Source organism: Cylas formicarius, unplaced genomic scaffold (assembly GCF_029955315.1).
Source record: "Cylas formicarius isolate icCylForm1 unplaced genomic scaffold, icCylForm1.1 PGA_scaffold_12__32_contigs__length_19106922, whole genome shotgun sequence".
In the NCBI taxonomy this organism is placed as follows: Eukaryota; Metazoa; Arthropoda; class Insecta; order Coleoptera; family Brentidae; genus Cylas; species Cylas formicarius.
Genome location: NW_026844225.1, coordinates 14,767,576 through 14,780,074, shown reverse-complemented (window position 1 = coordinate 14,780,074; position 12,499 = coordinate 14,767,576). Strand labels below are relative to the sequence as shown.

Genomic DNA, 12,499 nt, shown 5'->3' with positions numbered 1-12,499 from the left:
CACTTTCTGCACTTTTCTTTTCTTTCCATATTTTACACACTCACCCACCAATTCCACTTAATGTATCCAACTAAGCAAAACTACCGCAAACGCTATTGACATCGTCGAATTAATTGGTAATATTCTTTTTTGTATGCAGTGTGTATCAGTTTATTGTAGCATATATATAATATATAATATAATATATATTATATATATAATATAATATATATTATATATAATATATAATATAATTTATAATATACATAACCCAATAAATAGTTGGTTTTGCATATCATTATTTTTATTTAGCAATAGTAGCAGAACTTGACAGGATTATATCTTATCGCGACCGGTGGCTTGTTAGGCAAATAATTGCAACAAAATGCCTTATTATTTTAAAATGGCACAACTCAATATAAAAATAGCTCTAATTTACATTGAAAATGGCATATAAATAATAAAGTTAAATAAAAAAATGCTTATGACTATTTGCCATCGAATATTTTAATAAATAGTTTGACATTTAGAGAACATTTTTTAGTTAATTTGATTTCTCTAGTAGAAGTATAAGTATACAGAGTGTCAAACGGGTAATGTTTCAATATCTCAGTAGTGGCTATTGACAGTAATGGTTTATTTAATTTCGTATACATCAAATACCGGACGTCTGTTTACTGTTGACGCTACTTTGACATTTTGCATAATCATTCAAAAAGCAAAAAACCAAATTTGTTGGAAGCTATGGAGATTAACAAATTGACCAATTGGGTTTAAATGTGTCGATGCGGTTATTAAAACTCTGTTACTAGGTGTCCGAATAGCTGTCCTAAATCATTAAAAACTGTAAAAATCTGAACATTTGTTCAAATTTAATTTGTGGTACTCCGAATTAAAATCTTCCAAAACTCAAATTAGACTAGGTTCTATTTTAATATGGGCTTGTGTCAATTTAAAACATTATCGAATTTTAAAATAGCTTCGTTAATTAATTTTTCAAAGAAACTTCCATTGGCTACTGTAATGCTTTTTACAAAACTTCTGGATTCCTCCTGCGTCGGTTTTTGGTTAGTCGAAATTGCTGACGTTTCGCCAATCATAAGGTTGGCTTCTTCAGAGCTTGACTGAAACTGTTTCAGTTCAGTTTCGACTAAGCAAAAACCGGCGCAGGAGGAATCCAATAGTTTTCTAATACTGAGTATCCCACCTGACAATAAACTAATTCGACCTGTGTAAATATATAATTATTTTTATTTATCAACTTTGTCGATAGCTGAAGATGGTAGTGATCAAGGATAGACCACACAACGCCGGTCAACGAATAATCAATCACCTTAGGGTTGCAAAATGTTTTCCAGATTTGGAGCGTTAACAAAGAACGATTTTACGTGGAGTTGTGGCCAATCGTTGATCAGTTTAGCAGAGGACACGACCACATTACCGAATACATTTTCATTGCACTTGTTCGGTAATATTCCAGGTGTCATGCAGCTCGTGTCCAGTCGCCCCCGCGTCGATAGTAACCGCCCTTCCAGGCTCTAGAGTAATTCGACAAAGTTCACAACCGGAAGCGTCAGTCGCCCCATGTTGCGCAACAAGTTGCGCACACCATTCTGGGGCGGCTGCCCATCCATCTACTTCCTTAAGACAACTAAGAGACCACGGAGAAGGAGGAATCGCGGGCATTGCTGCCGATTCGTTAAGAATCAGCGGCGCTATGCGTAATTTCCGTCAGGTATGATCGTGCGTGGTTCGTTCTCAACTTATATTAAGTTGAAAATGCCGAATCTGTAATATTAAAACGCAAAACATTAGCTCCGATCTACAGCTATGCAACCATTACGGCAAAAGTAAGTAGTCGATTTCTGAATGATGAAAAAAATATATACTGCTCGTTTTAAGCACCAAAAGGTCCCTTTCCGGCAATAGCAAATGCTCCTTTGGACTTGGTATGCATCGACAGAAGGATCCCTCGTAGTTTCTATCGATTCGTCGTTCTCCTTTCCCAGAAATCTTCCTTGATAATGTGTCTTTAATATGTCGCTGTTTCGTTTGGACCCGTTTTCCCTTGGTTCATCAAAATACTGGATTATTCAGTCAATAGTGCGATAATGCCTTGGATCCAATATTCATCTATGCCGACCGAATTCATAGATGCCTCGTTTTAGAAATATTTTTTGAATTCATTAGTCAATATTCATTTCATTTCACTCTTCCGTGCTGTTGCAACGTCATCATTGTATGTCTTGAATAGTTTATGGACAAGCAGTAACTCTAAGTAACAGAAAACGTTGTTTCTAATATAATAATCTAATACAAATTCCATTTAAGGCGTTGATAAAATAATAATTTTTTCAGCCCTCAGTTTTAGGTTTTACCCCTTGTAAACTCGTTTAAGCTTATTAAGAAAAGCTGATGAATTTTCCGTTCGTATAATGGAGCTTAGTTGTGGGGAGTAATTCTAGCCACGCAGAAGGGTATTAAACACTAAAGGTAGTAGGATGAGTTTCTCGTTATAAAGTATGTAAAATATATGCGCTCTAGGTAGTGTTCTTTATCATACTAATAAATAGATGATCGAAAGACAGCGGTATTATACATTTGTTAGTTCCCTTGTATTTTATTTATCTTCAGATTGTGGTTGGATTTTTTAATAGGAACAGGAAACATTTTTCATTGCATTTTATCTCTAAGTAAACAGGTTTCACTTACTGACTGAGTTTTGAGTGCTACGTGCTACGAAAATTAAACGAAACGTCGGAGGCTATCGGCCCATTGCGTGTAAGCCACAATTTAGTCAATTGAGGATGTTGTTGTCTCAATCAGATCAAACAAACTGCCGCAATGTTCTGGTGTATATGATTTTGATTGATCGACTCTAACCGTAACTGTAGCAACTTGCAGAACTATCGATTAGAATCGAAATGACGTAATAGGACGAAATTAAGAAATAAATCAGTATTCCGGCCGTCGTTATTGATCTTGATGGGAAAATGCCGGATCCGGTTTGGTCCCCTTCTTATTTCATTTTCCGTGAAAAGAAAACCCCGCGTACTGTTTAACCTCGCCCCGTTTTTATCACCTCGGAAAACTTTGCAATCGTCATCGGGGAACGTTTTATAAAAGATTCATGAATACCCGAAAGTTTTTATAGCGACTAGCGAGAAAAAAAATCACTATTTTCGCAAAAAAAAAACAAATTCAAAACCGGCGTTTTAGGGGGTGGAAAACATTTTAATGATTAATCCGTCGAAGGGAGAATTGCATTTATTAAATATTTAAGATAACCCTTCGTACATTTGACTTGATTAGAGATGTAGACTGACAATGACGAGGGTGTTTCCGGTGGCTTTTGGAAATAGTTGTAAAAAATCAATGAATAGCGACTTGGCGTTATTGGGTTGGCTAGACATGCCTCGAATAAAATAATAGACCGTGGATAAAGTTGATATTTGAAAAGAATGTGGAAAATGTATTTTCACCCAAAAACTGCGAGACATAAGGTTTGGTGTAAATTTATGTTTTGGCAAGTCTCTACGGAATTCCCGATTCCAAACGTTCTTTTTCCTGTTTACAGGATTGCATTATTGAGTAAGGTGAATAACAATGTTCTTTCTGCAAATGCTGGAGATTTAAGGTTTATTATCACGGAATTTGCTTGCTAAAATGCCATTTGCATTTATTTAATATTTAATTTTGTTTTGTGAAAAAAAAAACATTTCTGGTGTTGTTACGTTGTTTCTACATATATTTTGGCGGTTTTCTCATAATCAAAGTTACATCAGCGCTTGGGAAAACGCATAACCATGGAATCATTGGGTTAGTGTTCCTCATATAATGATAATAATAATTTACATTTTCACACCTATCAATCCAAAATCGTTTAACGCTAAAGCCAAGCCCCACTTGGTCAGATATGTTTGGTGGCTATTGACTACTATTACTCCTAAAATTTCTTAAAACATTGAACTAAAAAATCGACTCTTTTTTTAATAAAATTAATGTGTTTTTTAAGGGGTAAACAATAACTTGTTGCTCTCAATTACGGTCGTGTTGCGCAAGCTGATTAGTTTTCATTGAAACAATTACACAATTCTGCTATTTAATTATCATGCGCGTTGCTCCACCAAACTAGCCCCATTCGAAAACGACATTGTAGCGTATAGATAAAACAGATTGTTATTCAAAACCGATAACCCTTGGTTAGTTTTAGCTTGGTTCAAAAATGTCCTGATTCGATGTATTTCAGTAAGCAATCTAATGAAATTACCACCGAATTCCGTGTTGAGAAATTTCATCGACATTTATTATACTTGTGATCAAAGAGAAATAGTATTATTGATGGATTATTGAATATTGGGCGTGCAGGTTATTAGCAATTTGTCCTGCTACGTTCGAAATCCTGATAGGATTTTAATGAGGCAAATTATTTATTGGATTTTGTAAATGCGGTACATGTTTAAAATGCTGCGATCGCCTAAATAACTAGACCTGTTAATATTTGGACAGATTCCGGATATTTTCGATTTTGCATCTCTCATCTTGCTTTCAGTTCCATCTTAGGTGTTTATTTTTCTCTTGTTTAACAAATAGTTGAAATGTGTTAGAATATGATTGGAGTTGGACAGTCAACAATATATCGACTTATAAACGAGGATAAACTTTGGTAACCATATCAGGTTACCAAAGGGAAGTTCCGGAAGAAAAGAAGACTGACATCAGAAGACACAAAACAAAAATATCTTGCATCTCGACGATACTTGGGTAAATGAATGATATACCGTTGGTAAAACACGGAAGGATGAAAACTGAAAAAGCGCGACGCAAACTTTCATGGAAGGATTGGTAAAAGATTAATAATTACTCATATTGGAGCAAAAATGGATTTGTCAATGGTGGTGGGAGCATTTCAATCAAAACGAATTGGCGACTATCCCAAAGGCATGAATGTTGATGTTTCTGAGGACTACCCGGGTCTGTTATAGTCATGGATAATGCCAATGGAAAAAAATGGCTTACTTTAAATAAAAACCAACTTGTTATTATTATTATTTTGCTTAACTCGACCATAGTTCATCTATCAACTCACAACATGTTGAATGAAATTTTAAAATGAAGTTGTATTGTTAATAGCAGACTGTTTTAGATAATAATAGTTTTTACAATTTATTATTATTATTCATATTATTCTCACTTGATCTTAGAATAATTAATATCTTAAATTATTTCATCTGTATCATTTTAATGAGGGTCGAAATATTCATGTCTGTTATTTCATATTTGTGCTTTGCTAATTTATTTAAGTGTGTAAATATTTATATATAAAATCCTTAATTTATATATTATATACTCTTATGAACTACCTACCATCTTTCTATTGTGTGCAAATTAGTGTCACCCTAATTTAGGAACTAAAAACCACGCCAAGAGCCATCACGAACTTTGACAAAGTAGAGGTACCTGTTATACGTGGGGCAAAAAAATAAAGCCATAACAGCCATCCATAATTGCAGTAAGACAACAAATAAAATCCCTAAGTTTTCGAGCGTTTTATGTGGGAAAACCAATACCCGTGAAAAATGTTTCTCTCTTAATATCGATTACTAAAACCTTTTTTATTCTAGAGATCAACCTTTGTCATTGTCATCTCCTTTGGGAGTATTTGTACACGTGTTAGAAACATATCACTTTGTTTTTCTGGTTTTCTCCTTTAGTTAGTTTGAGGGTCAAATGCGTCCAGCGCAGAGAGGGTCATCAGATTATATTATGATTTAATTGACCTTATTAATTTATTTGGAAAGAAAACTTGCGACATTTAACACGTAATTAATGATAAAATTTTCAATATACAAACTACTTATTTTATCGTGGGTATTGGAATTTTTAAGCCTTAAAAAATATATCGTAATGTTTCAAAACAGGAAATTCGTCGGTTGTCTCCAAGCAGGGAGGGATTTTTACGTTTCCTGAATACATGTATTTTATTGTCGAATATGCTTAGGGCCAACTCTACCGGTGAAATGTTAAATTTTTCTTTGATATTACCATAGGGGTAGGAACTGATGACACTTTGATTGTCTTCACGTTTTATTTATTCATTCCCGTTGGGAAAAAATCGTATTTACCCAATTTCAGCACGACGATGTAATTGTTTCTGTAAAATTTTATTCTAGCGTGGAACAAGGACCGAGTTAATGAAGAAATATTACGAAGTCGCGAAAAAATAAAAGTAAATTGCAAATAAATAATGAAAAATATCATCCCGCGGTTATTTCAATCCCAAAAGGGGAGCTATATAATTTAGCCACGGGCTCTAAAACGTATTTACATGAAGTTTCCGAGTTTGAATTCCCACCGAAATGGAAAACACGGCATGATTTTTTTTATTCGAAAAATTATTATGCCATCTTGTTAAATAAACTTTTCCAGTTATTTTTCAGGCCGAACGAGGTGTTTTTAAAGACCACTTTAGTTGGAATCCTAACTCAAAGTTAAAAATAATTCCCATGTAAGTGTGGTTTAAACGTTATCATCGTTTAATGTCATTAATATAATTTATTACCTTACTGCTTCCTGAATCAATTATTAATTAATACATAGAAAAAATCTGCAGCAAATGGTTACACTATCTCTGTGAAATACGATGCCAAAAACAATTGCGAGCTGATATAGCACTAAATCATTTTTATGGATCCATTAAATGAAAAACGTTATCAGCAGGAATTTTTTTAACCCTTTAGCACCCTTTTCTGCTTAATGTTCCGCATATCAATGTGTCGCCATTGAACAAAAATGTATTTTTTTACAAATAAACCCTCGGTTTTTGTGTAACAAATTATTGTTTTAATGTTTTCAAACCATTTTAAGGCTCTATTCAGTTTAAGTTTTCGCTCAAAATAAATTTGTTTTGTTGTCGCTGAACATTTAGGGTTTACGACTTGGAGGCCGTGGTTTTAGTATCTATTTTCATGGATATTAAACCATTATTTTCAAGTTACGCAAAATTACTACGAACTAACCCTGTTGAAAAACCATAATAATGTTCTGAAAATTCATGATTTGTAGATATCATTATTATTTATTATATCAGTCTATCTTCAACCAACAATAGAACGCTTTATTAGAATTTTATCTATTCCAAATCAACGATGCGCTTTGAGTCGTTAGAGGATTTTTATTCGGGCTGTATTTGAATACGCGAAGTTCTGTTGGTTTTTGAATTTTATCAGCCATTAACCCAAGTGTCACTATAATTAGGAAGAGATACAGAAACGAATACGACGAGAAAGTGCGAAAATAAAACTCCTTCGCCATTTTTCCGATCATGGCAAAAACGCGGGTCAAATGTGAGCTCCGCAAGATATATTTAGACACATTTGAGCATGTTTGTAGTGCCTTTCTCTACAAATTACCAGCGGGATAAAAGTTAGCAAATATTGACTGCCCGTCCGAAAAAAAAAACTTGTTGAGAGCGGAAACCTATTTATACCCGGGCGGTAAAAACGCAAGAGAACGAAACCGACACATTTCCCTCTTTTAGTATCGCTAAACTTGTACTTCATTATTTCCAGAACCCGTGTTTCATTCTCCGATATAATTAGCTTGAATTTTCGGAGTAGGAAGTTTGCGAAAATTTCGTTATTCCGTTTTAGGGCGCGTTCATTGAAATGTGCAATATCAACGCTTTCTAAATATATTGCACAATAGGTGTGTGACGGTTTCTAATCAAGAAACAGCAGGAAAATTTAATATCAACAATGAGTATTCACGGGAACATGAAATTATGAGGTGCGCGTTCAATTCTCATGCTACATAGCTTCGATGTTAAAATTAAATACTTAATTTATTTTACCCCCTTTTTGTATAGCTACAGAGTAATAGGAGAAGGTGGAAACACTTTGATTACTTTTAAACGGTTTGACCTAGCGATTAAAAATTTACATCGCTTAACCAAGGCCCAATGTGCAATTTTTGGAGACAATAGGCTCTATTTTTGAATTTAAAATCGCACAACATATGCGTCTTCCATTTTTGGATTCAGGAAATTATTCGTAGGATCGACACGTCTTTCCCAACCTTTTTTGTTATTTTTTTAAATTTATTTAATGTTGAAAATCTTGTCTAGGCGACTATGAGCACAATAAATAATATTTGCCGGGCCGATGGATAAATTCTAAATGAAACTTTTTCCTATTTGGCTAATGGCAAATAACATTTAATGTAATTAATTGTTTCGGGAAATTAATAAATAATAAATTCTGACTCTTTTTTTATTGATAATTAATGCAGAGTTTTCTGTAAAAAGCACTTATGGCGCCCACATCTTATATATACATTGGTATACACGTTCAATGCTCCTGTTAGTTGAAAGTTTTTAGTGCATTTCTCGTATCCCAAAAGCATATCAACTTTTTTAGCATGATAAAACAACAACAACATGTTGTATACTTTAGACAGTTCAAAATCTATAAGCACCGTATCTAAATTCTAATCGGTTTAATTACATGTGAATTAAAACAAAAAAGATCTGCTTTTTCTTTGCATATCAAGTTTTTCTCCATTGTTTTCTATGATAATTCATATCAATATCACGACAAAGCCAATAATCATAGTGGCAAAACATTTTACTTCTATAACAAATATTTACTGATCTGTTTTTTACTTCCTGTGCGTTTATTTTTTAACGGTTTTTCAAAATTTTGCTAAACAGTGCAGATTACAAAAGGTGTTTGTTTCCACTTGAAACAACCTGGTAATTATATTAGTTCATTACAATACATACTATTTGCCATTAGACAAATAAGGAAAAAACATTTCATCCACAATTTTTCCCATCACTAGGCTAAAAATTAAATGAAAATGTTTAAAATGCAAAAATAGCCCCATCCTGTGTAGAACAACCTCCTGAATCTAAAAATACAAAAGTTACGAAGATTTGATTTGATTTGATTGCTCACTTTTACCACTAAAAACAATTAGACGTCAGCATTTTCCGTGTGCTTCAGTAATTAGAGAATTTGTATTTGAGTCTCATCATCTTTAGAAAAATCGAATATGCCTTATTAAAAATTCTGAAAATAATTTACATGAAGTGTTTAAGATACCTTTCATTTATGTTTCCTAAAAAAGTTCACAAAATTAGATTGCGAATATGCTATACCACTACTTCCATTTCGAAAAAAATCAGGATAAGACAAAAATGCTCCCATTTACCAGGTATAAGGTTTTAAAATCTTTATTGCTATGCTTCTAGTACAAGCTTATTTAGTTCCTTTTGCTTTGATTACAATTGTACTGCCGATTTTTGATGCAAGTGAACAAGTTTTCGAAAAAGCACGTTACATAACTTATTGTGTAACGAAAATAAAACATTTTTGGTTAATTTCCCGGACAGAATTTTATCCCGATTTTGTGAAGTGTAAGTATGAAAATTTTATAAATTGAAAGCGTTGTCGCTGTCTAGGCGGAGAGCCAAGTTTTCAGTGCTATCGTTTTGATAAAGGTGTTTCTCGAAAACGATAGGATTTTAATAAAAGCCTTCACGGGAGATGCTTCGCAGCAAATATTGGAAAATAAAACCTGAAAATTTTGACAGGAAGACGAAAAAAAACTCTGTTATCGTTTTAGCATGAGAGTGGTAAAAGACGATGATGTTTCACGGAAATATGAATAATAATGAAGTTAAACTCAACCTCAATATTCGAGGTTCGACGAAACAACGAAAGTCACGCGCTTGCGATTTGGCGACTTTCCTTTCGTGCAAGTAGTAAATTAGAATCACAAACATTAGTCGCTAACTTACGATTTCCAGAAAATAAGCTTTTGCCGGTTTCTTTAAATTTCGAGTATAATTTTTCCTGTCGAGGTTCGATATGATGGTGAAAACTTTTTGTTTTTGCGCGGTTAACGCAAGTAGTATAGCTAACGCGGTTCGGAGTTAATTGGTGCGTCCGATGATCACGTGATCTGACGTAAAAATGTGTGAACAAGATTTGGTGAATCTGCCAAGTTCTATAAAAACTACCGGGGTGTAGTTTCGCCGAAAAATTATTTAAAATTCGAAATAATGTGAAGAAGAATTAAGGATAAGCTAAATAATCAGTGAAGAATCTGACACGCCGATGACATATGTCTATCCAAAGCACTAATTCACCTAGAACCGCGCAGCAATACTACTAAAACAGAGTGGTTTCAAAACAATTTTTGCATTAAAAATCATCCTCAATTTTGATCGAATTTCAAAATTACATTAGCAAGTAGAAATGTCAATTAAGTTCAGTGGATGTAATTAAAAAATTTAAAGCACACTAGCGATTTGAAGTGGGTAAATAAATCATAAAATCGACGTCCTTATATGCGTAAACAACGAATGCATCGTAGAAGAAACTGGTGAATAAAATTTGATATATTTAACTACGAATTAACTACGTATTTTTTAAACAAAAGTAATAATAATATAATTATTTATGAATTAAAAACTCAATAGCTGGGCTTAAACGCATGTGAGAGAAAGAAGTGTAATAGTTCATTCACCATTATCCAAGAAAAAAATTACATTTGTAATTTATAATTTAAAACTCTTTCGTGCACACCAAAGTAACATTTTTACAATAATATTAAAATGACATTAGCAACAGTACTTTCAACTACCAACGATAAGGAATATTGTAAACTCATACGCCAAGGTATTTTAGAATTTGGCAATTCAAATTAATGTCGCTTTCATCGTAAAAATACAAAATATTTATTAAAACTTTCGTCTTCATTTTCCGTAATCGCTCTATAGCGCTTTATACCTATGCGGGCGCAATGTATATAAACTTTCTCTCTAATATTAATTTTCATGGAGAATAGAATCGAAACGTAATCCGTAAGCCGCCGTTTTTTTTTTTCTATGGAAGTATATGGCGGAAAAAGGACTATGGTTTATTTGATTCTGTTCTTAAATCTAGCCAATCTTCCTTTCGTATTTTACCGTTCTCGAGGGGAAAGAGCGGCACTGTGAACTTTAGAATAGCCGCTGTTCGTATCCATTCAGATGACTACTATGATCCTCTCTCTATGTAGGGCTCTGGCATGCTGTCTTCTTCTCAGATGATGGCGCAGGCGCGGAGGACGAGACTCAAGCGTGCTCTTACAGAAGTCACCAGCGATACAGTTTCCTATGTTAAAACGGTTGGATGATCATATAGACTCCCTCTAAAGTCCTTCGCTTATTCACATAACCTCAAATAAATATTTATACGTTACTAGTAAAAACGGAAGTAAACGAAATGTGTCGTTATAATTCGTACTGGAGCAAAATAAACTTGAAACTTTGTTGTCGGTTTTCGTCGCGTCCGGTCAGGTGAACAGGTAATCACATATTTTTATATATTTTTTTTCTATTTCATATCTCGCGCCAAATGTTTTCGTACCTTGGATCTTATTTAGGAGACATCGTCGTTATTTCTTTTCATGCGTCCCGACGATAGTGCGGTTACATATTTTCAATTAACTTCAGATAGTTTGGTCGCTGATTTTACGAATTACGAAAAGCCGCTAACGAATAGAATAATTATTGTGGCCAAATACCCAATTAAATTTTCACTCTAATTATGAATCGGCCGCAAACATGTCGGCTGACGTTTTCCCACTTTTAATCTGAATTTGAATGTAGTCTAGATATTTTAATAATTAATTTTATATCTTAATAATAATTAAATAACAGCATCTGGCGTTAAGATTTATATTTTGAAATCGTCGGTTTTCTGTGACAAAGCATATTTTCGCAATCAACATATCTATGAAGATCGATCGAAATTTCATATATTTTTAAGTCGAAACTTTAGGCTGTCTAAAAGTGAAGGCAATATACAGATCGTTCGCTTCTAACTCAAACGATTTGTAGAAAATCTCTTGGGTTAAATTGAATTGAGTTATTTCATTAAAAATGATTAAAAATTAATTTCTGATGCATCAATTGCAAATTAAATAAAAAGTGTTGCGAGTAAAAATGCAATTTCCTTTTTTTGGCAATCCCTTCGTACAAAAATATGCTAACATTTTTTTAAATTGTTTATAGAAGACGTCATTTATAAAGTATTGTTATTGTAAATTGTGTCGTTCAAATTTTAAACAATTTCTGCATTAAAAATATACCTTTTCGATATTCTAACCAGTAAAAGAAGCAAAATTCAAGCGGCTGCTTTGTAGTATTGTTAGTTTTGGTGGCTTTATAATTTACAGAGTAAAAATTTATGATCCGATTAACCATATCGATATTATCGTAACAGTTAATTATTTCCTAAGAATTTGGGTCAATGATCAACCATTTTTATCTAAATCTTTAGTTTTTAAGTTCGATCTTTTTTTAAATGCAATTGATTTTGATATTTGAGGTTATGTGAACCAAAGTGCACCACGCTGAGTTGAGACATTGCCGTTATTTGAAGCAATCTCGCGCACTTCTGGAACAACTCCTTAAATGCAATAGTAGCACCCACTCATAATTGCGCATGCGTTTTCTGGAAATGATTCT

The 12,499-nt window shown here is 33.5% G+C and overlaps 1 protein-coding gene across 3 annotated transcripts in view; it reads left to right on the top strand.

Moving 5' to 3' along the window:
* Window positions 1-12,499, top strand: part of LOC132708561 (small conductance calcium-activated potassium channel protein) — an 85,386-nt gene that overhangs the window by 50,511 nt on the left and 22,376 nt on the right. For 2 of the 3 annotated variants that reach the window (XM_060680931.1, XM_060680930.1), the window contains exons 4-5: window positions 1,460-1,714; window positions 11,047-11,154. In XM_060680931.1, the coding sequence (XP_060536914.1) occupies window positions 1,460-1,714; window positions 11,047-11,154 (363 nt within the window). The remainder of the gene's footprint in view (window positions 1-1,459; window positions 1,715-11,046; window positions 11,155-12,499) is intronic. The other variant, XM_060680932.1, reaches the window with a different exon arrangement.